The sequence below is a fragment of the Mytilus trossulus genome, chromosome 2, assembly GCF_036588685.1.
Source record: "Mytilus trossulus isolate FHL-02 chromosome 2, PNRI_Mtr1.1.1.hap1, whole genome shotgun sequence".
NCBI classification, from domain to species: Eukaryota; Metazoa; Mollusca; class Bivalvia; order Mytilida; family Mytilidae; genus Mytilus; species Mytilus trossulus.
Window position 1 is genome coordinate 74,270,090 of NC_086374.1, and position 25,565 is coordinate 74,295,654.

Below are 25,565 nucleotides of genomic sequence, written 5' to 3' on the forward strand. Positions count from 1 at the left end.
TAAGACAATCAACCATACAGACTCCATGAAGAGTTATGGTACAATGATCCAGGAGAGGTAAGCCAATCAACCATACAGACTCCATGAAGAGTTATGGTACAATGATCCAGGAGAGGTAAGACAATCAACCATACAGACTCCATGAAGAGTTATGGTACAATGATCCAGGAGAGGTAAGAAAATTAACTATACAGACTCCATGAAGAGTTATGGTACAATGATCCAGGAGAGGCAAGCAAATTAACTATACAGACTCCATGAAGAGTTATGGTACAATGATCCAGGAGAGGTAAGCAAATTAACTATACAGACTCCATGAAGAGTTATGGTACAATGATCCAGGAGAGGTAAGCAAATTAACTATACAGACTCCATGAAGAGTTATGGTACAATGATCCAGGAGAGGCAAGCAAATTAACTATACAGACTCCATTAAGAGTTATGGTACAATGATCCAGGAGAGGTAAGCAAATTAACTATACAGACTCCATGAAGAGTTATGGTACAATGATCCAGGAGAGGTAAGCAAATTAACTATACAGACTCCATGAAGAGTTATGGTACAATGATCCAGGAGAGGTAAGAAAATTAACTATACAGACTCCATGAAGAGTTATGGTACAATGATCCAGGAGAGGCAAGCAAATTAACTATACAGACTCCATGAAGAGTTATGGTACAATGATCCAGGAGAGGTAAGCAAATTAACTATACAGACTCCATGAAGAGTTATGGTACAATGATCCAGGAGAGGCAAGCAAATTAACTATACAGACTCCATGAAGAGTTATGGTACAATGATCCAGGACAGGTAAGCAAATTAACTATACAGACTCCATGAAGAGTTATGGTACAATGATCCAGGAGAGGTAAGACAATCAACCATACAGACTCCATGAAGAGTTATGGTACAATGATCCAGGAGAGGTAAGGCAATCAACTATACAGACTCCATGAAGAGTTATGGTACAATGATCCAGGAGAGGTAAGCCAATCAACCATACAGACTCCATGAAGAGTTATGGTACAATGATCCAGGAGAGGTAAGACAATCAACCATACAGACTCCATGAAGAGTTATGGTACAATGATCCAGGAGAGGTAAGACAATCAACCATACAGACTCCATGAAGAGTTATGGTACAATGATCCAGGAGAGGTAAGCCAATCAACCATACAGACTCCATGAAGAGTTATGGTACAATGATCCAGGAGAGGCAAGCAAATTAACTATACAGACTCCATGAAGAGTTATGGTACAATGATCCAGGAGAGGTAAGCAAATTAACTATACAGACTCCATTAAGAGTTATGGTACAATGATCCAGGAGAGGCAAGCAAATTAACTATACAGACTCCATTAAGAGTTATGGTACAATGATCCAGGAGAGGTAAGCAAATTAACCATACAGACTCCATGAAGAGTTATGGTACAATGATCCAGGAGATGTAAGACAATCAACCATACAGACTCCATGAAGAGTTATGGTACAATGATCCAGGAGAGGTAAGCCAATCAACCATACAGACTCCATGAAGAGTTATGGTACAATGATCCAGGAGAGGTAAGCCAATCAACCATACAGACTCCATGAAGAGTTATGGTACAATGATTCAGGAGAGGTAAGACAATCAACCATACAGACTCCATGAAGAGTTATGGTACAATGATCCAGGAGATGTAAGACAATCAACCATACAGACTCCATGAAGAGTTATGGTACAATGATCCAGGAGAGGTAAGCCAATCAACCATACAGACTCCATGAAGAGTTATGGTACAATGATTCAGGAGAGGTAAGACAATCAACCATACAGACTCCATGAAGAGTTATGGTACAATGATCCAGGAGAGGTAAGCAAATTAACTATACAGACTCCATGAAGAGTTATGGTACAATGATCCAGGAGAGGTAAGACAATCAACCATACAGACTGCATGAAGAGTTATGGTACAATGATCCAGGAGAGGTAAGACAATTAACCATACAGACTCCATGAAGAGTTATGGTACAATGATCCAGGAGAGGTAAGCAAATTAACTATACAGACTCCATGAAGAGTTATGGTACAATGATCCAGGAGAGGTAAGACAATCAACCATACAGACTCCATGAAGAGTTATGGTACAATGATCCAGGAGAGGTAAGACAATTAACCATACAGACTCCATGAAGATTTATGGTACAATGATCCAGGAGAGGTAAGCCAATCAACCATACAGACTCCATGAAGAGTTATGGTACAATGATCCAGGAGAGGTAAGCAAATTAACTATACAGACTCCATGAAGAGTTATGGTACAATGATCCAGGAGAGGTAAGGCAATCAACCATACAGACTCCATGAAGAGTTATGGTACAATGATCCAGGAGAGGTAAGCAAATTAACCATACAGACTCCATGAAGAGTTATGGTACAATGATCCAGGAGAGGTAAGCCAATCAACCATACAGACTCCATGAAGAGTTATGGTACAATGATCCAGGAGAGGTAAGACAATTAACCATACAGACTCCATGAAGAGTTATGGTACAATGATCCAGGAGAGGTAAGGCAATCAACTAAACAGACTCCATGAAGAGTTATGGTACAATGATCCAGGAGAGGTAAGCAAATTAACTATACAGACTGCATGAAGAGTTATGGTACAATGATCCAGGAGAGGTAAGGCAATCAACTATACAGACTCCATGAAGAGTTATGGTACAATGATCCAGGAGAGGTAAGCAAATTAACCATACAGACTGCATGAAGAGTTATGGTACAATGATCCAGGAGAGGTAAGACAATTAACTATACAGACTCCATGAAGAGTTATGGTACAATGATCCAGGAGAGGTAAGGCAATCAACCATACAGACTCCATGAAGAGTTATGGTACAATGATCCAGGAGAGGTAAGCAAATTAACCATACAGACTCCATGAAGAGTTATGGTACAATGATCCAGGATAGGTAAGCCAATCAACCTTTCATACATCACAATCACTTTATACTATGAGGAAAAACAAATCTAACATTCAATACCTTATTATTTTAGAATAAAATTCTGTTCAGTCCATATCTCTTTATCAAGCTTTCAAGGAAATAATAAAGTTTTCCACCCCAATCTCATATGTATGGGGTGATCTGGTCCTCTCTCTATCTATAAGTTCCAGGCAGCGTTTACTTAAATAAAGATAACATAGTCAGTAATATTTTTAAAACACCCGTCTACAGGAAGTATTATAGTATAACGTTGTTTTTCAATTTAATATTTTCAGATGAATGCTGGTCCATTGTGTAGATGTAGTATAAAGTCCAGAAAAACAGGAATCAGACACAACAAATATCCTGGTGAAGAGGTAAGACCAAACAATGTACTGTGGATTCATTATTATTCGTTGGTTACCAATTTTCCTGTATTTCGTGGTTACAGGTGAACCAAATTAAATGTTTAACAAATAACAAAATTACTATAGGCTTGTAAGTACACTTTGGTAAAACCACGAAATCAAATATCAACAAACTTGTGAGTTTTACTTATTCCACAATATTTGGTGCCCACGTAATTAAATGAATTCACAGTAGTTGTTTGCTACCTTTTAAGGAGCTTTTAGTTTAATCCTTCTGAGAAATAGTTGTAAAATTTTGTTTCTTTAACAATGAGAATTCTGTCAAACCTATTTCAATCAACTTAAAATTGAAAATTCCCAACTGAAATTCTCATGTTTATAGATGACAAATGACCTTAAATAATGTTACATATCCTGGTCTACATTTAAAAAGGAACTTCATTATGACAGCAGGACTCTTGTCTTAAACTTTAATCAGTACTCAAAGTACAAAGTATGTGCTCGAAACATCAATAATCTTGTTCAAACTTTTTATGATTGAAAGGCCTGGAGTTAAATAAAAAAAAACACTACCAACAATGTTTTCATAAGATTTTGTAATAGAAAAACCCAGTTGAATAATAATCAAATTATTATTTATTATATATAACTATATTATGCAATTAATATTTCAGGCAATATCTGCATGTGACCCAGAAAGTAACAACAGTAACAAATTGTATCATTACAAAATTAATATGTCTCCACCGACAAACTTTTTGGTAAGTACTGATACTCAAACATGAAACTTTACATTGAAGTTGATGGTAATGTTGACCTTGAACTCTGTATACAAGTGTCTTGACCATGTGCTAAATAAATAAATGAATAAATAATCTTTATTTCAAGAGAATGATCCCATTCGTTAAAACTAATCTTCCTGAGAGTCCTCAAAATAATAAAAACATATTTATAGGTACATACAGTATTATAATGATATATTATACACAATATACAATTGTATTTAAATAATAATGAAAAAGCATATTAATTTGCACAATTGATGAAAAAATTGTAAAATTTTGTTTTAAAAGATAATACATAGGACTAGTACTATTGACCAAGAAAACCATAAATATATACATGTATTGGTTTCCAAACTAAAAGTTCAAAGTATTATAACATACAACATCCATAAATATATATTTATTTTTCAGACTAAATGTCCCAGTATTATTGACTACGACAACCATGAGTATATATTTGAAGGATACTCTTTGTTCTCCCACAGTAAACTTGAAAATGTAAGTATAACTAGTTCTTTACATTCCAGACGTTCTCTGCACATAGATAATGAATCGTTAAATCCAAAATGTTCTCCACACATTAAAAAAGCAACATTTTAAAAATAAAAAAAGCTAATGCATCAAAAGGATAACAGAAATCAGATATTCCAAAATAAAATGGAAAGAACAACAGGCAACATCAACTATCAGCTACTGTCCCGCTGAAAAAATAAATATTCCAACTAAGCCAAAACAAACAAAAAACAATGCATGGTCCAAATTGCCAGATTTGGTACAGGCATAAGATGTAGTGCAGATAAACTAGTTTTGATATGTGTACAGTATAAATCTCCTTTAGGCTTTTGGGACATGATTGCATTAACAATAAACAACAAGTTTTGGTGTTGCCATGAGGTAATAAATAAAAGGGAGACTTAGTCTTGTTGTTTGGTGGTGGTGATGTCATAATGTATAAGTCTGTGATTTTGTTTGTTTAAGGGAAGAGCTAGTGGTAGGTCAATGATAATTATTTAGTATGCATCTGTATAAGCATTGGCACATTTCATTTCGGTGGAGCTTATTTGAACTTGTCCCCTCTGTCATGGTTTTATTGTCTTTGAAACTTTTACAAAACTTGTATGTTCAAGTTCTTGTTAGGTCAGTTAGGTGTATTTTGCCTGAACTTTCAGTTATGGTTAATGACTTTGAATATTTACCATAATTTGCATGTTAAAGTATTGCCATTTAAATTTCAACATTTGCGTTGAAATTATATCAAAGTTACATGAAGTAGTGACATATTCCTGTGTCAACATTTACTAGATTTGATTAAAAAGAATCCAGCTAGATCAAGATATTTATGTTTTATTTGTAGATTCCTGTATGTAAAGTTATTCGATTCAATATAGAGTACTCAATACAAATAGTAGAACAAGAATTATTACAGGTTTGATTAATTACAAGAACTTTTTAATTACAGTATATTTCAAATATTAACTTGTTTCCACAGAATTTTTGTTTTGCACTTTATGAAACAAGTACAATGTAATACACAAAACGGTAACATGAATTAAAAAAAAAATAGTTTAACAGACCAAATAAACCCCCAGCAAAAGACTTTAAAAAATGAAACATGTAAAGCAACACATGTTACAGGTAGACTGACTTGGTATAGGCATAAATGTGATGGGGTTAAATCAGTTTCACATGAGAAAATGGACAGAATCCTTCTCATTTTTCTACTTAATGTACCTATGTTGATGTTTTTTTCACCTACATTTATTTACGATCTAGACAAAAGCTTCCATTTTGTAGGCATTTTTTTCATTTAACTTTATTTACTATTGTACATAATTCCACCAATTTAATTTTGAATCTATATTGAATCATAGAAAAAAAATGTTTTGAACCAACCTCTAAATTATCCATGATTTAAATGAGGAGTACCCAAATTGCATCCATGCATATTTTCACATCTTTAAACACAGAATAAAACATGGAGGGATTGTAGTTTAATAATACTTTACTAGAAATTGTTTTTTAAAAATGTATAATTTGTTAAATTTTTGTTTTAAAATACTTAAACAAAAGATGCAATTTTTTCAAGAATATTTATTGATTAGATTTTAGAAAAATGTAAGTTTGTCATTTAATTTTACAATGAATATATATTTTTTCAGAATTTTACAGTGAGGAGTTTGGATTTGTTCTGTAAGTTTTTATTCACGGAGATATTAGAGTTAGTGGATATTGATTGGAAAGGTCCTGGTGACTCTGAAAATTGTAATAGATACCACTTAATGCCAAGATTTGCTAGATCTTTACCAGGTAAATATCATGTACAAGATTGACTGACTTATGGGTTTTATTTAATGCCTATATATATGCAGATAAATACAAAATTTCTCATAAAACAAAGGGATCATCAATGTCTGTTCAAGTTACTGTAAACCAATTAATATTTGTAAGCTATATATTTGATGTTAACTTTAATTGTATATCACATTAGTAGCACAAGTCAAGCACCAATCTTTGACATAAATAGACACTAACTGAATATTTAAAATAAACACTTAAATGTGCACTGGTAGATACATGTTGTGATGTAGTGCGTAGTGCATTGTCTTGTCCCTTGTAAAACCTGTTAATAGTGGTGGTCAAAATTTTGCCGTCCTAGAAGTCTTTTCATTCATTATTGAGGGAACAAAATGCACTGATTTGTAAGAACCAAAATTAAAAAGTTTTGTTTTGGCTTTAATTCTTCCAAATATTTTCAGATGAACCAAGTTCCAAAAAAATTCTTCTGCTACGCTCAGATATAAAGTATATATGCAAAACGAAAATTAAACTCTTTATCTTAAAAGTATATAGGAAGATGTACTTATAGTCGCTGTCACGTAAAATTGGCACCATGATTTTTGTCAAAATTTTCTTAAATATCGAGTAAACAAGGTCGATATTTAAGAAAATTGGTGGCAATTTTACGTGAAGGTGACTAGTTCTACTGCTCTAAACAGAAGGTTCCATACATTTATGTACTAGTCTTATTGTATCTTGTGTATAAAGTAGTGAACAATATGTTATTATAACAGAAAGAAAAACAATATTTTTTTGTAATTATTATTTAAATCTATGTCTGTGCATATTAGTATCATTAGTAAATTACCACAAATATTATGCTTCGTTACACATTTGTACTCACCACATGTGCTTTATCCTTTTTTATAATCCATATATATTTAATTAAAGAATACTTTTAATTTCTGGTCAATCACATCAAAATTCTTCGATTCAAACTATAATTTATTTCGCAATCAAATTTTAAAGTTTTTCCAGTTTAAATCAACACATGTTTGTTCAGTGAACCGGATATCCGACAGTGATTTTATACAGTGATATTTTCCCTGGTCAAGTGAGGCTGTTGAAATACAGGGGCCCCTAAGTATGTGACCTGGGCTTCTTAGGTATTAATATATCAGGAAATGATTGAATAAAATATTTGTTAAAGTTGAAAAAAAAAAAAAAAAAATGTATACCTGTGGATTTTTTTAAAAATTAATAACTTTTATGTTGTCAACATTCAATTCTTGAATTCTTTGCTTCTGTTTTGTAGAAAATGGGAAGGAAATTTTATCCATGAATGAAGTACTGAATTATCTGTTAAGTAGCTCTAAGCCTATGGTAGATGAAACTATGCTGAAACAAGTGCAGGAGTATGACGCCAATGACTGGCAGAATATTGTTGATGATGTCAGAGGAATGGTTGTCACATACCCTGGAATGGTTGGTTATTTCTAAATACAAAAGTCCTGTAATGTAAAGAAATGAACAATAATGCTGTAAAACAATTTTGAAAAGTATTTATTTTTGTTGGTCCTGAAATTAAAGTTGGGGAAGTTAGACATGGTGATTCTTATTTCCGTTTTCAATGCTGTCAATTTTAAGGTTTAGTCTGAAGTTAAAATCAATGACATTGTCAAACCATCATGGAATTTTATAAACTTTGAAATCTTTGAAATAATTCAAAAGACTTATTTCAAAGTAGATTTTGAAGCTTTTGTTTTGAGTTCTCTGAATTTTGCTGATAAATGCATTCAACATTACACTTTTAAACTGACAGAAAAATAACACTCCATAATCGTATTTTAATTTTTTTTTTATAGAATTATCAGATTAACTTACCAAATCATATTGAAATCATACTTCACTTGTACATTATTTATAGACTTATAATTAAATTAGATGTATGTTTCATTATGATACAATATTCTGATTGGCTAACTGCACATCACATGTAATTCCTTAAGCAATTGCATTACTCAATATCATTCGGGATAGCACGAGGTCCCAAAATAAAGTGCACAGGTGAATTACTGTAAATTCAGAAATTAATGCGAGGTATTTATTATTGCGAAAAATGCGACAAAGTTGTAAACGCAATAATTTAAACTCGCAATTTGAAATATTTTATATGAATTTAACAGGATTTTTCTCAAAATCGTAAAAATTAAAATCGCATTTAAGTCTAAAATGACAAAATCGCAATAATAAGTGCACGCAATAATTTCTGAATTTACAGTAAATAAGAAATTGATAAAATTCATGTTTTCATAATCCTAGCTAAAAAATGTCAATATAAGTATTGAATGCTTCTTTTTGTAACTTCATAGGGTTGTAAAAGTGTTGACTGTGCACACATTTTAAGAATGAAGCACTTCTGGGCTTCATACTAAAATGTACTTCAGTCAAAGCTTCTACACCCCAATAAAGTTACAAAAAAAAGCATTCAATTCTTAATTAATAACAAGATTTGTAACATTTTCAGAAACCGTGTTCATTACGTATAGACCAGTTAGATAGAAGTCAACATGAGGACTATGAGGATGATGGTTCAGTTTATCCACTAATTATACATTTTGGTATTAGACCAGCTCAACTGAGTTATGCAGGAGATCCTAAGTATGCACATTTGAAAAAAATTCAACATAGTTATCTATGTTTGGTTTTTCAAAGGATTCAAAGATTTTTCATAGTATTTAATACATAAATTAATAAAGTAAATATTAAAAGTGATCAACAAAGAAAATTCCAATAAGCTTTTGTTAAATAGAAATTTATGAAAGCCACAAAAAAAGTTTTTGAAGATAATTGGTGCCCCCAAATTTAATAATTTTAAGTTCTTGTTTAATCTATGATGAACTTATAGAGTCAAATACATTATATGTGCATAAATAGAGTTGGTCTAGCAAATTATGAAATGTTTCAGATATTCCTTTTATGAAAAAAAAAGAAAACAACTATAGGTCACCATATGGCTTTCAACAATGAGCAAAGCCCAAACCGCATAGTCAGCTATAAAAGGCCCCAAAAGAGACAATGTAAAACAATTCTAATGAGAAAACTGACGGCCTTATGTATGTACAAAAAAATTAACTCGTTGTAAAATGCACATATTTAACTTTCCAAAATATACTGAGTGCCAATGAAAACGCAACACTTGGTTTTTCAAAAATAATTTTTTTATTAGAAATGATAATCTTTCAAAATAAATTGTTTTTGAAAATTATCAATCCTAACAATAGATCGATATCAAACAAAAATGTTTCATTGTCATCTTTCAGACGCTATAGGTAAACGAAACATTCAATGTCGAATCATCAACTCACAGTCCTAACAACACATGTTACAACCCCGTTGTGCAGCGCAATCTCGACAGCGCCGTGGAATTAATCATCCCGGACGTTTAATGTGATCTCGAGAAATGTTGTTCCACTTGTCCCGCATATCAAACTCAAGCTGACTTTATGATATTGATGACGGTTTTCATTGTCTAAACCATGTCCAACCTGGTGCGATATTTGCTCGATCGGACCAAAACACATGACTTTTGGCCAAGATGGGTGCCAAATGTCTATGTAACCGCCACCGACGGTTTTTGGTACACAATGAATGAATTTTGGTCTACAGAATTCGATATTTACTAGTACGTCCTACGGCCGTTTAGATGTCACTAAGGAAAGACTTTGGTGCTCTTTAACAATTTCTGCGCAAATGGTGCTTTACTGAAATTGCTCAAAAGGATCTACTGTGACCACCATTGAACTCTCGTGACTTTTGTACACCCATCAGAGTCAACATCGAATATGTTTAAGACCAAATGTATCGGTCTGGCTAAGCGTTTCTTGCTTTTTGTACCCGGGATGTCGTTTATTATTAAATGACGTAAAGTTGTCGTCAATTGTCTTAAAAGTCATTTTAAACCAACTGTACAAAGATCTTATATAAATAAAATAAAAATTATAAGATTTTTTTGAAAAACAAAAGTGTTGCGTTTTTATAGGCACTTAGTATATATAACAGCAGCAATGGTCCTGTGCTACTCATGATACAACACATGGTATTGACCCTTTTTTAAAGATTTAACATTATCATTACCAACACCTTACTTTTGTTTCAGTTATCAGAAATTGTGGAAACAGTTTGTCAAGTTCAAACATTTACTCAACAGCAAACCCAAAATTTTATTCACCGACAAACAAAAACTACAACAGAAAGAAGATCAGCTAAATGAATTAAGATTGAAAAAGTAAGTTATGACCCTTGTAATGTATATTGAAAAAGTAAGTTTGCCCCTGGTAAAGTGGACAGAAAAAGAAGATTTTAACCTTGTTTAATAAGTGGACAGAAAAGGAAATTTCAAACCTTGTTTAAAAAGATTTTTTTGTCAAAAATTAAATATTAAATCTTTAAAAGTATATATGATGTGTAAGGTATTACATTGCAGTAGTGCAAAATGTAGGCAGAGTTCAATGAGGATTATTAATGGATTTAATGTTTGTATTTGAAGGAAGATGATTTCCGATTAAACACAATTGATACAGCAGGTTTTGTAGTAGATTTACTGAATTTAAACAAAATTTTACTGGAATTTCTGTTATCATGAACTGGATTATTAGGACAAACAGTAGCATACATGAAGATTTGTTGGCCTCAATGAGAGAATTAATGGGTGTAAATTGGGTTGCTGGCAGCACAATCATGTAAATGTAGCCAGTAAATACCCTCAAATCTTCAAATAAAAACTGTGATTTCCAATTAAATGCAAAAAAAAGAAGAAAGCTGTTGCTTGGATGCACAATTTTAGATCAAGGAATAAATGCCCTGAAATTTATCGTGTTATCCAATCAAATGTAGTATATAAGACCAAAGATAGGTTCAAGCAAATCAAGAAATTGAAGGCTGATGTTCTGTTTGAATCTTTACATTTGTACATATTTTCAGCACAATGAAGAGGGAGGTTACGGTAGAGATCAGTTCTAAAGGATTTGTACGTACAGGGATAAAGTCAGATATCACCCAGGTAAGGGAGTTAGTTTAAAGAGATCAGTTCTAAAGGATTTGTACGTACAGGGATAAAGTCAGATATCACCCAGGTAAGGGAGTTAGTTTAAAGAGATCAGTGCTAAAGGATTGGTACATACAGGGATAAAGTCAGATATCATCCAGGTAAGGGAGTTAGTTTAAAGAGATCAGTGCTAAAGGATCAGTACATACAGGGATAAAGTCAGATATCACCCAGGTGAGGGAGTTAGTTTAAAGAGATTAGTGCTAAAAGATTGGTACAAACAGGGATAAAGTCAGATATCACCCAGGTAAGGGAGTTAGTTTAAAGAGATCAGTGCTAAAGGATTGGTACATACAGGGATAAAGTCAGATATCATCCAGGTAAGGGAGTTAGTTTAAAGAGATCAGTGCTAAAGGATTGGTACATACAGGGATAAAGTCAGATAACATCCAGATGAGGGAGTTACTGTAAATTCAGAAATTAATGTGAGGTTTTTATTATTGCGAAAAATGCGACTGAGTTGTAAACGCAATAATTTAAACTCGCATTTTGAAATATTTAATATGAATTTAACAGGATTTTTCTCAAGATCGTAAAAATTACAATCACATTTAAGTCTAAAATGACAACATCGCAATAATAAATGCGCGCAATAATTTCTGAATTTACAGTAGTTTAAAGAGATCAGTGCTAAAGGATTAGTACATACAGGGATTAAGGCAGATATCACCCAGGTAAGGGAGTTAGATAGTAGAGATCAGTGCTTAAGGATTCCTTCATACAGGGATAAAGTCAGATATCACTAAGGTAAGGGAGATAGATAGTAGAGGTCAGTGCTTAAGGGTTTTGTACATACAGGGATAAACTTCAACTTGGAAATGGTGAACCAACACCTGAAGTGGTTATCGTGCGGTTGGGTAATAGCGGGTGGATACCACACGGAATTCACAGTTGTCTTTCACTATAAAAGCAAATAAACGACATTAAAGACAACAACACCCATCAATTACCGCATGGTGATTAATTTATTGTGGTCGACATATTTCGCCAACAAGCGTGGCGTCTTCAGGACAATATTATACATGAAATCAAACCGTGAAGTACAAATTAAGGCAGATATCACCCAGGTAAGGGAGTTAGATAGTAGAGATCAGTGCTTAAGGATTCCTTCATACAGGGATAAAGTCAGATATCACCCAGGTAAGGGAGTTGGATAGTAGAGATCAGTGCTAAAGGATTCGTTCGTACCGGGAATAAGGCAGATATTACCCAGGTAAGGGATAGAGATTTGTACTGACTTTATCTTTCTTATGAGCATTCAATCTGATTTGATACATGTCAGCTTAGGGACTGTATAGATGAGATTTGTGCCAAAAGTTTCCATTGTATTTTTTAAAAATTTAATGTTAGTATTTCATCTAATACTACACAAATTATAGAGTTTACAGGAAGATTTAAACATTTGCGATTTCTGAGCCAAAAATGATGTCTTAGCTTGAATATATGTGTTGTACATATTATTGATTTTGATCATATTACAGATAAAATTAACCAGTTCAGAGATTATTACTTCATAATTTTTCTCTATAACATAAATCATAAAAAATTTCCAACTTAAAGAACTATTAGAATATTTTGAAATACATAAAAATAAATTCCTAGTAAAGAGCGCTATGGTCATGAATAGTATAAAAAGTTGAAAGGTTGGAGATTAAAAATAAAATGAGAGATTTTGACATCTTGTACAGGAATATGAACTTCATTTGAAATTTTGACATTAAAAAATTAATGTTGGAGAAAGCTTAATATTTTTGTCAAAACAGAAATTTCAATATTTTTCTCTTAACTGAGTTTTAATTTTGTTTTTTAGCACACTATGTTGATACCAGTACTCCTAGATCATTTAAGATTTCACAATGCTTTGACAAAGTTAGAAAAGAATATACAGTATAACTTCCAAGATAGAGGTTTATTACAGGTATGTATTTACATCATTGTTACTACTCATTTTAATATCATTGGGTATTAGTGAATTATTACCTTAAAAAATGAGAAATATGTGTTATGTTTTCACATATTTTCCTCTTGTACACTGTTTCATTTCAGAAGTCTTACAAGTTTAAGCGTACCAGTTATTCATATTTGTACAGCTTCTCTTTAACTTACTTAAGGTAAAAATCTGTTAGTGTTTTAGGAAAAATGAAGACATTTGGTTGTGATTTCATTCTTCTTGAATATGTTAAAATATGATTCATATGAAAACAGTTTATTTTTAAACAGTCTTCAACAACAATCAAAATTCATACTGTATATGCAAACTCCTTTGCATTTCCACTGGTTGTGCTCTAATGAGATACTACTTCCAATTCTGTAGAATATTTATGTATATTTTTAGCTTGCCCTGACACACACATCTTATAAAGTGAAATATGGAACTAATACGGATCATGCCAGGAATTCATTATCTAACTGTGGGATGAGACAGTTAGAGTATGGTGACAGAAAAATACATTTCCAACATACTAGGAAAAGAGGTACTGTAAAATACTTAAAAACTTTATCTAATACTTAATATAAAAATAAAATAAAAAAATGGGGTCACCGTTCATTAAGGTAACACGATACCGAATGACGTTACGCCACGAGTTATCGTTCCTGACGTTATCGAATAACGTTCCCATATGTATACACCAATGCAGCAGGTTCTGCAATTACAAAGTGATTTTAAATTAAAAAAAAAATCTTTTGGTAACTATGTGACATTTTAAACGGAAACTTTTTCTATATGCAGAGTGCCGAGAGTTTTGATGCAATACGTAACGGTTAACTTATTTGACATAGATTGCTTTACCGTTTTCCGGCAATCAGTCTTCTGCCCATTGTTAATCTTTAAAAATGTGTTACTTTCCTTTTAAATATTATGTTTCTTGAATATTTTTAGCATCTGAACGATTTATCTATATATGTTCTTATGCATAAAAGATTGAGTTTTGTCACTTTATTTTATTCTTGGTTTATTGTTGCATTAAATACTTATTCATGATACACGCCGTATCCCCATAAAATTTTCTTTTAAACGTAGAAATCTATCCTATAGAAACTTAGGATGGTGCGTAAAAACACAGGAATTGTACAACTACTAATTCGTGTAAAAATGGTCGTCAAAAACACCGCTCGGGCAAAATGAAAAAAGGTTATAATCTGGATGAGAATTCGAATAGAATTAGGCGACAAAGAACAATACATTGTACAATCAGACTTTGAAACCCATACAGAAAATAGTTTGTAAGTATGGAATCTAAAGAAGTGGTTTAACTTTGTTATTTTGCCGAAAACTTTCCCCGTGTTCCAAGTATAAACAGTCTCTGAAATGCATTGGTCTGTAGAGAGTGAACCCGATATAGTTTCTAAAACATTTATAAAATACAGTGCTAGCTTTGTAATCCTATAGACCAAATCCACACGGGACAGACAGCACATTCGGAATGAGACCTGAGAAAGTTAACGTAGACTGAGAAAGACATGAGAACTTGATTCGGCAAAAATAAAATTAAAAACAATCAGGTCCAGTTATAAAGTCTGATTAAAGACAGCCCCATGTATCCACTTGCGTCCATAAACGCAAGTTGATAGTCAGGACTGGCTCTAGTCAGACTGGTTCCGTTACAATCGACCAACTTTGTATTCAAACGACAGAAAGAGACTTGTTTCGTATTGAGTACAAATACATTTTATATTTCTGACAATTTACATAATTTTTATATATTTTTTTTTTTATTCTACGAATTACACCCAAGGGGTGACTAGAGAATAGAAATGGTCACTTGGTCTTCTTCCGACCGGCAGTAAAATGCTTCCAATATGAGACGACCATTTGACTGTGCGGTGTATCAAGTTTGCAGCCACATACGGTCAGAATGGGACATTAAATCCGATGCCTCGAATTAAGAGAGTGATATGCTCTTTGAAAATCAAAAACCTTTTCAAAAACTCTTTGAGGGGTCCTCAGCACAACAGTTGGCTGCTATAATGATAAATGGAGATATAGGATATGCAATTTATAAGAAAGCAACATTGAGCCAAGGCTCCGTGTTGAAGGCCGCACATTGACCTATAATTGTTTACTTTTTTATATTGTTATTTCGATGGAGATTTGTCTAATTGGCACTCACACCACATCTTCCTATATCTACTTAACGACATCAAAACCAAAGAAATCAAGCAAAATGTGACTGAAGCTAATATCTTTTTATTTCTAATTTGTAGTTTAAGTAAACGTTGGTCCCCTTGATTGGAAAGCTTTGATAAGTATTTGTAGTATAATTATCACAGTAACATTTCAGTCTCATAGTACATATTTGTTTAAGTCTTAAAACTTTAGAAAATTCAAACCATAAATAAGGTGGTGCGGTACAATTGCCAATTAATCAACTTTCCACCAAAGACAAAATGACGGAAATGTTAGTTTGCTTACAGTGCTACTTCATTTTAGATCTCCAAATAACTATTCCATTATATAAATTGAATATTCAAAAATATGTTTGTCACCAGAATCCTAATAGGCACGTATCATCATATTGTGTCACTTGTGTCCATTCAACCGTCAATCCCGCAGTAGGGTGTATACGGCATATATATTGAGTACTACAGTCTTTTTGCTTCAGGTTTAAATTATGAACATGGTGTTAAAAATTATATTAAAGCTGCACATATCGTCTGGATTTTCTTTATTTTTTGTTCATGAAAGGTTGCTAGATTAGGATTTTCGATAAAATATAAAAGGCACGCAGAGTACAGACTCCGGCTTACATCTCCTACATGTGAAATTTCAAGCTGGAACCTTTATATTTCGCAGTTTATTTTACTTGTAAAGAATGCATATATCTGATCTTAAGATTTGTTTTGTAAATAATTTTCCACAAATGACAGCCTGTTGACTTTTGTGAAAGGTTGCGTACAGTGTGCAATGTTTGTCCGACTTGCTTAGCAACCAACTGACACATTTACACCACGCAGAGTACGCTATTATGTATGTAGCAAATCAAGAATGTGAGTTCTTAAGTATCCTTTGAGTTTTGTTATTTTATTTTTTAGAAGGTGTATTTTATCAGGATCATTATTTTCACTCATAATTTTCACAATTAACAGAATGTTCAACCTTTTTTGACTGGTGCATCAAATGTGTCTTTTATAAACAACTGTTTTCAAAATTGTATTGTATCATCCCGAACATGCATGAACTATTTGCCACTGAACGTTAAACAACCATAAAAAAAAACCACGAGCAATCATAAAGCTGTTAACTGGATCAATTTTTTAAAGTACTCTATGTCTGCATGGACGAAGCGATGACACCACCATCAGTGTCTTAAAGAATGGAGTTAAAAACTCAGTTATTCAAAGGAATCACACGTGACATTTTTCATGACCACGTGAACTTTACAAAAATATGAAGGTATTGTTCATGATTTTAATTAAATTTGGGAATTAAGATATTATTTGAATAATCTTATTAAAAAAAATTGCGTGAATTTAACGTGTACCTATTTCCGGTGATTTATTCATGAACTATTATCATAAGATTCACATGGAACCAACCAGTTCAAGCAAGTTTCAAGTATAGATAAAAAAAAAAAAAAAAAAAGCTGTGGTATGACTGCCAATGAGACAACACTCCACAAGAGACCTAAATGACATAGAAATTAACAACTTTAGGTCACCATACGGCCTTTGATTATGAGAAAAAGACTATACCGCATAGTCAGCTATAAAAGGCCCCGAAATGACAATATAAAACAATTCAAATGAGAAAATCAACGGTCTTATTTATATTAAACAGTGAACGAAAAACTTAAATGTAACGCATAATCAAACAACAACCACTGAATTACAATATGCTCGTTTGGTGTGAAAATTAGACAAAATTAATTTTAATTCTTTTGAGTGAAATTTCCATGTGCACGACGAAATATTTCATGTTGCTTTACTAGGAAATTTACAACACCCGAGAGGGTAAATGAAAATAAAATAAACATCATTCAGATTCCGACACATATTTTGTTTTCCATTTCTCTGAGTAGGAATAACGTTACATTCTGTAATTAATAACGTCACACGTTTTATTCCAAATACTAAGGGTATCAATCAACTTTGAAGCCATTTATCTCAAAATCAAGGATGGTGACATATAAGTTTCTATACGTGTATGAATTCAGAATTCAATCCTGGATATTATGTTAGTTTTTTGTTTTTCTCCGTATATAAGAACATAGCCATCTATTGGAAAATCAAAAAAGGCTAGCCGAAAAATAGGCATTTCTCCTATATACCTAAGTAAATTTGTCGCCAAAGTTGACGTTTTCTTATGAAAATACCAAGTAAACAAAAATGGTGACCCCCATTTTTTATTTCATATTCCGATGTAACTCGGTTCAAAGAACACGTGTACCAAAAAGTTTGGAAATCGGGAGATATGCCATTCAGTATCGTGTTACCTTAACACTCACAATCTGCGTTTCAAAGAAGCATACATTTTTGTAAAAGTACTTGATTTCTGTTGAACTTATAGGAGAAATAGAGGTAATATTGAAATAAAACTAGAACTTAATTACAGAAATGGCTCAAATTTTATAATAGTTTAGTTTAAGTACAGCTTATTTGAAAATAATAATAAAAAATATAGGTCACTGATGTCAGAGTTTAAAAAGAAATTTCAATTTTAATACCAAAAAATGGCATTTTTGAACCAAAGGGATATAATTTGGAGTTTTTTCAATGATATATACATTCCGAAGTCATCTGCGGCCAAAAAGAATAGATTTTTTTGATTGGTTTTTGTTCCATATGATAATCTAACAACTAATAAAGTAATAAATAAAATGTGTAATGAAAAACAAAATGTTTAATTTTTTGGTAAAAATTTTATAACTGGGAGTCTCCTAGGCCTGAAGGTAACACAATTCTGAATGACGCTACGCCACAAGTTACTGTTCCTGACGTTATCCAATAACGTTTATCACAAGTACAAGCCAATGCAACAGGTTTTGCAATCACAGGGAAATCATAAAGTGATTAAATAATAAAAAAATATTAATGGTTACTATGTAATATTTTAATGGTTACTTTTTCTAGATGCAGAGTGCTGAGAGTTTTGATGCAATATATAATGGTTAACTTGTTTGCTCTATCATTTCCGTCAATTCTACTACTCATTGTTAATCTTTAAAAAATGTATTACTTACTATAGACAGCAATATCTAAATGAAGCCTGAAAATGTTAATGTAGACTGAGAAAAACATGGGAACTTGATTCGGCAAAAATAAAAAAAATTAGAAAATCAGGTCCCATAACAGTTTGATTAAAGCCAGCCCCAAGTATTTATAAACGCAAGTTGATAGTTGGGACTGGCTCAAATCAGACTGCTTCCGTTACAATTTTTTCTCTCAAAATATACAAGCAAAAGACTGACTAATTATTTATATTCAAACGGCAGAAAGAGACTGAAATAGCTAGATCATTTAGATTTTGAATTTGTGTTAATTTACGCTTGCATGGGTATTCGGTGGTAGTGTGGTTTTTTTTTGTGTTGCCTTTTTAGGCCCTGAGGGGCATATTGCTCACATACAATGGCGTCAGGAAAGCCTGAGGAGTTTCACAGTCTTAAAAGGAGTTTGTAGAACAAGTATGCAACTTTCCTGTAGGTCTATGTACATGTAAAATAGAACTGTATTTATTTCTTTGTGTGGAAACTATACTTTATATATATATGTACATTTTAATATAAAATGTATTTGTACTAGCTTTAGAAACATGAAAAAAAGTGAGACTCGCTGAGTTTTCCACTTGTTTCGTAGTGAGTATAAATACATTTTATGATTCTGACAATGTACATAATTTTACATTTTGTTTATATCCTACAATTTTACACCCCAAGGGTGACTAGAGATAGAAATATGGTCACTCCGTCTTATACCGACCGGCAGTAAAATGCTTCCAAAGTGGGGCGTCCATTTGGCTGTGCAGGTTGTATTATTTATTGTTAACTTGTTCTCATCCTGAACATGCATAAAATATTTGCCACTGGATGTTAAGCAACCAGCAATCAATCCTACAATTTACAACCGTCACTTGAAACTTTAGTTGTTAAAATTTAGATCGTTGACTCTAATTTTTTTATAAAAATCAACAAAGTTTACGAACATTTACACACAAAGAATTATCTACTTTACCGCTTGCTCATTATGAAAGTGGGGTAACATGAGACTTTTATTTGTAAATGTACAAATACAAAGAAAAAATATATGGAATATGTTATATGTACAACAGTTGGCTGTTAGAATGACAAATGAAGATATGGGATATGCAATTAATAAGAAAGCAACATCTGGACATTTATAGACATCAAAACCAAAGACATCAAGCAAATTGTGACTAATGCTAATTGGACGAGTATCTTTTTATTTCTAATTTGTAGTTTTAGTAAACGTTGGGCCCCTAAATTGGAGAGTTTTGATAAGTATATGTGGAGTATAATTATCACAGTTACATTTCAGTCTCTTAGTACATATTTCTTTAAGTCTTAAAACTTTTGTTCTTCTGGAGAAAATACAAACCAAAATGAAATAAGGAGGTGCGGTAAAATTGTCAACTAATCAACTTTCCACCAAAGACAAAATGACTGAAATTTAAGCTTGCTTACATTGCTACTTCATTTTAGATCTCCAAATTACCTTTCCATTATATGAACTGCGTTTTGTCACCAAAATTATAATAGAGCATGTATCATCATATAGTTTCACCCATGTCCTTTCGATCATCAATCCCGCACTTCATAGTCTTTGTTCATGACAGGTTGCTGAATTAGGCATCTTAATAAAATATAAAAGGCACGCAGAGTAAGGCTTGACTGAGACTCTGGCTTACATCTCCAACATGTGGAATTTCTAGCTGGAACTTTTATATTTCACAGCTTTTTTACTTTAAAGAATGCATATATGATCTCAAGATTTGTTTTGTAAATAATTTTCCACAAATGATATACTTTTGAACTTTTTGAAATTTTGCATACAGTTTGCAATCTTTGTCCAACTTGCTGAGCAACAAACTCACACATTTATACCTAGTAGAGTACACTATACTAATGTACGTAGCAAGTCAAGAATATTAGTTTTAAATTTTCTTTGAGTTGGTTATTTCACTTTTAAGAATGTGTATTTTTTCAGGATCATTATTTTCCCTCATAAGTTTCACAACTAACAGAATGTTAAACCTTTTTTGACTGGTGCATCAAATGCGTCTCTTATAAACAACTGTTTTCAAAAATGTAATGTATTGTCCTGAACATGCATGAACTATTTACCACTGAATGTTAAATGACCATAAAAAACTGAGCAACTGTTTTTAAAACTTAAACAAATTTTTAAAGTCTACTCTATTTCTGCATGGATGAAGCAATGATATCACCATTGTCTTAACGGATGGAAATAAAAACTCAGTAATTCAAATGAATCACATGTAAAAAAAAAAATCATGTTAGTTTCACATGAACTTTACAAAAATATGAAGGTATTTTTCATGATTTTAATTGAATTTTAGAATAAAGATATTATTAAAATAACCTTATTTTAAAAATCTACGTGAGTTTAAAGTGTACCAAATTCCAGTGATTTATTCATGAACTATTATCATAAGATTCACGCGGAACCAACCAGTTCAAGCAAGTTTCAAGTATATGCTAAGTTTGGTGTGAAAATCAGACGAGATTAATGTTAATTCATGTGAGTAAAATTTCCATATGCAGGACGAAAAAATTATATCAGTAGAATTTTATATTGAATAACTAGGAAATTTACGAAACCTGACATGGGAAATGAAAATAAAATAAACACCAATCAAATCCTGACACATATTTTGTTTTCCATATCTCTGAGTAGGAATAATGTTACACTCTGTATTCAATAACGTCACAAGTTTTCTGTCAAATTCTAAGGGTATCAATCAACTTTGAAGCCATTTATCTCAAAAACAAGGATGGTGACATATGATTTTCTATACGTGTATGGATTGCAATCCTTGATATTATGTTAGTTTTTTGTTGTTCTCCGTATATAAGAACATAGCCATCCATTGGAAAATCTATAATGGTAAGCCCAAAAATAGGCATTTACCCTATAAACCTATGTAAAATTGACGTTTTCCTATGAAAATACCAAGGAAACAAAAATGGTGACCCCCATTTTTTATTACATATTCCGATGTAACTGGATTCAAAGAACATGTGTGCCAAAAAGTTTGGAAATCGGGAGATTTGCCATTTGGTACGGTGTTACCTTAACATGTTTAATAAAAGAAATCAGGATAATTGTGCATTTAATTTAAGAAAGTTGAAATGCGCAAGTGCAGTTTTATATAATAAGTTTATTATTAACAGGTCATGACACTGGAAATATTAGACTTAAAATTATTGGTTATGAAATGTGAGAATTCTTGTGCTCCTATACTCAAAGTGATAAAAAATTCAGTTCATTTGTTTGAGTAGAAACTGAATAACCAAGATATTTTTTCCAAACATCCAATTTGTTTAATGGCACTGGAAATGAAGCAAAATTCAATGGAAGGGTCTTATTAGGGACAATAATATATACTTATAATAGAGCAACTATTAAAGTTTCCAAACATGATTTAAAATTTGTCCTTATGAAATCTAAGGTATAAGATGATGAAAAAAATAAAAAAAAAAATTCCATTTGATGAGATGCCACAGCAACAAATCATATCTTAACTGTACATATGTGACAGTGCAATAATAATCATCTTTTGTAATACACTTATATTTTTTCTTGATCTTATGTATTTCCATAAATGAAAAGGGTATTCAAAATTGTTCTAAAAAATTGTCAAAAATGGGGCTGGATTTTGTTTGTGATATTTGGTAAAGAAATTATAAAACAAATGTATAACTTTTAAAGTAATGAATATTGAAGACATTGACTGCATACAAGACTCATACTTTTCACCATGGATAGTCCTAAGGTATTACTGGATAGTTTTTATGTAGACCACACATACTTTAATGGGGAAATAAGTGCTTTTAGAATATAATAGTTGCTCTATTTTAGGAAGTGTTTTATTATGATTTTTTTAACAACTAAATAGCCCTATCATGATGTCTTTCACATTTCAGGAATTAATATATTGATAAATATAATGTCCAGAATGGGAAATAAAGAGGAAATGTTATCAGAAATACCGCACAATGAAAGGTTAGAGTTCCTGGGAGATGCTGTCGTGGAATTTATAAGCAGGTAAGATTACAGGGTGTTAAAATAAACTCAGAATTCAAAATCTGATGAAATAAATATTTTCCATTGACTTATATTTTGCTGTTAAACCTATGATGTCATTTTCAGCATCTGGATATGGTGTTTTTTTTTTTTTTTATTATTTGTGAATAATAATGGGTTAATAGAAACCACACATTTTAGTGTAAAATTGGTCCAGAGTTGTATGCAAACTTTGAAAAAACCACAAAATCAACTATCCAAAAAAATTGAATGTTTCTCTATTAATGAAAATTGGTATTCATGAAAATGGCCTCACAATACTTTTTATATAAGCTTAGAATAAAAAAAATAGCCTAATGAAAACAGATTCATTATGGGATACCATGTATCCCTTGTCTGTCTGTTTAAACATGTTTAAACAGATTTTTACAAACTTTTATACAATGTTTAATTTTTGGAAGACGTTTGTCTTTTGCACATTAACAGGCTCTGTTTCACTTTCCAGTATGTAATATCATTGCAACTATTATTTTTGTAAGTAAAGAAAAAAAAAGATAACTGCATGTATTAAATTCTTTCTAGTGTACACCTGTTCTTCATGTTCCCGTGTTTGGAGGAAGGTGGACTGACAAGTTATAGGACAGCTTTAGTTCAGAATCAACACTTAGCAGTACTGGCAAAAGTTAGTATCGATAAGTTTTATCCATATCATTTTGCATACCAGAAATACTCTTTACAATATACTTACATCAGTTAAATGGCCTGAGAACAGTTATTTCGTAGTGCATTTCTTTTAGACAATAAGTTCAAATTTAAAAAATAGGACCTTCTCTTTCTCAAAAAGATTTTCACAGTGTAGTGTACTACCAGTGAGGCAAATAATATCAAAATTATAGAAACTTCTACCAGCTCTAACTCAAAATATTGACACTTCAGTGTTAAGGGGGTGTAAAATTCAGTTTGACAGCTTCAGACATGATAAAATGTGACCTTTTTTAACTGGACCAAATCACTACTTTACATAAAGATTCAGCACCCAAATTTTTTTAGCATGTAATTACATCCCCCTTCTTAATATTTCATGCATTTAATATCAAGAAATAAATTGGGAAAGTGTATCAAATAAAACATGCAAGTTATACACTGTTTACACTAGGGACTATATTCGTAGACAACGAAAACCAAAGAACGATAACTGTGTCCTTTAACCAAATGTTTTATGGACTAACTGGATACCTGCATCTTTGGACTTATAAAGAAATTGTAATTGCTTGACCTTTTTCAAACACCTTTATTTATTCTTATGTACATAATCCAACCCTACCTTAAGAAAAACATTAAAAAAAATTATCATTTAAAACAGTTATCGAAGCAGTCCTTATCAGAATATTCATCCCTTATCTGAACATATTGACATAGATTTTATGCCCAACAAACACATGAATAACTTCAAATAACATCACCTTTAACCAAACACTTTGAAGTAGAGATAATAATAGGGATCAAGCCAATAACGATGTTTTGTCCTAACTGCACTTTATGGTTAATATTTGATCTGTAATTAGTATTCATGTATGTTTTTCCGAAATAGAATAGTTGTGTAGGTAGAGTATCATGCATAGGGATCAAAAGCTATCAGAATTTTATCAAGCATTTATCATTCATAACATACTTCTTGAAAATATGACAAATTTTGTGATGAAGTTATTTTTGGGGGGATGTTATATAACTTTAAGTCATTCCGCTATTGTTTCGGTTTAAAACATTCTACTAACATTATTTTTTTTATTAATAAGTAGTTAAGTTTCATTGGTAAATATTTGAATATTTTTAGCAAAAAAAAACCCTCCTAGAAATTGTGAAAGTCTTGCAGTAAATGTTTTCATGCTGTTTTGTAGATGTTGTTTATTGCATACTTTCTAATTATGTATGAATGTTGTATGTCAATGGATCAGATAAGTGTTTAAGGAGGCTCGCTGGTATAAGATTTTCCAAAAAAAAAAAACTTTAATTTTTCATTACAAATCTTATTTATTACCTTTAGTATTTGTTACTTTATCATATGGTACAAAAATCATTCCAAAAAATCAATTTGTGTTGACCCCAGGTGACTTTTAAAGTGTAGATATCATTGAAAAAGCTCCAAATTATCTTCCTTTGGTGCAAAAATGCCATTTATTGGCATTAAAATTGAAATATCTTTTTTAACTCATCGATGACCTATATTTTTATTGTTGTTTTCGAATAAGCTGTACACAAACTAAAGAATTGTAAAATTTAAGCGATTTTTTAGTTCTTTTTATACGACCGCAAATTTTGAAAAAAATTTCGTCGTATATTGCTATCACGTTGGCGTCGTCGTCGTCGTCGTCGTCGTCCGAATACTTTTAGTTTTCGCACTCTAACTTTAGTAAAAGTGAATAGAAATCTATGAAATTTTAACACAAGGTTTATGACCATAAAAGGAAGGCTGGTATTGATTTTGGGAGTTTTGGTCCCAACATTTTAGGAATTAGGGGCCAAAAAGGGCCCAAATAAGCATTTTCTTGGTTTTCGCACTATAACTTTAGTTTAAGTTAATAGAAATCTATGAAATTTTGACACAAAGTTTATGACCACAAAAGAAAGGTTGGGATTGATTTTGGGAGTTTTGGTTTCAACAGTTTAGGAATTAGGGGCCAAAAAAGGGCCCAAATAAGCATTATTCTTGGTTTTCGCACCATAGCGTTAGTATAAGTAAATAGAAATCTATGAAATTTAAACACAAGGTTTATGACTATGAAAGGAAGGTTGGTATTGATTTTGGGAGTTTTGGTCCCAACAGTTAAGGAAAAAG

At 32.0% G+C, this 25,565-nt stretch overlaps 1 protein-coding gene across 1 annotated transcript in view; it reads left to right on the forward strand.

Moving 5' to 3' along the window:
• Positions 1-25,565, forward strand: part of LOC134708003 (ribonuclease 3-like) — a 98,870-nt gene that overhangs the window by 19,319 nt on the left and 53,986 nt on the right. Inside the window, exons 8-20 of the mRNA XM_063568220.1 lie at positions 3,266-3,346; positions 4,012-4,098; positions 4,534-4,620; positions 5,477-5,548; positions 6,282-6,429; positions 7,715-7,884; positions 8,927-9,060; positions 10,559-10,687; positions 11,383-11,461; positions 13,317-13,424; positions 13,842-13,980; positions 22,630-22,750; positions 23,312-23,411. Coding sequence (XP_063424290.1) covers positions 3,266-3,346; positions 4,012-4,098; positions 4,534-4,620; positions 5,477-5,548; positions 6,282-6,429; positions 7,715-7,884; positions 8,927-9,060; positions 10,559-10,687; positions 11,383-11,461; positions 13,317-13,424; positions 13,842-13,980; positions 22,630-22,750; positions 23,312-23,411 — 1,455 coding nt within the window. The remainder of the gene's footprint in view (positions 1-3,265; positions 3,347-4,011; positions 4,099-4,533; positions 4,621-5,476; positions 5,549-6,281; positions 6,430-7,714; positions 7,885-8,926; positions 9,061-10,558; positions 10,688-11,382; positions 11,462-13,316; positions 13,425-13,841; positions 13,981-22,629; positions 22,751-23,311; positions 23,412-25,565) is intronic.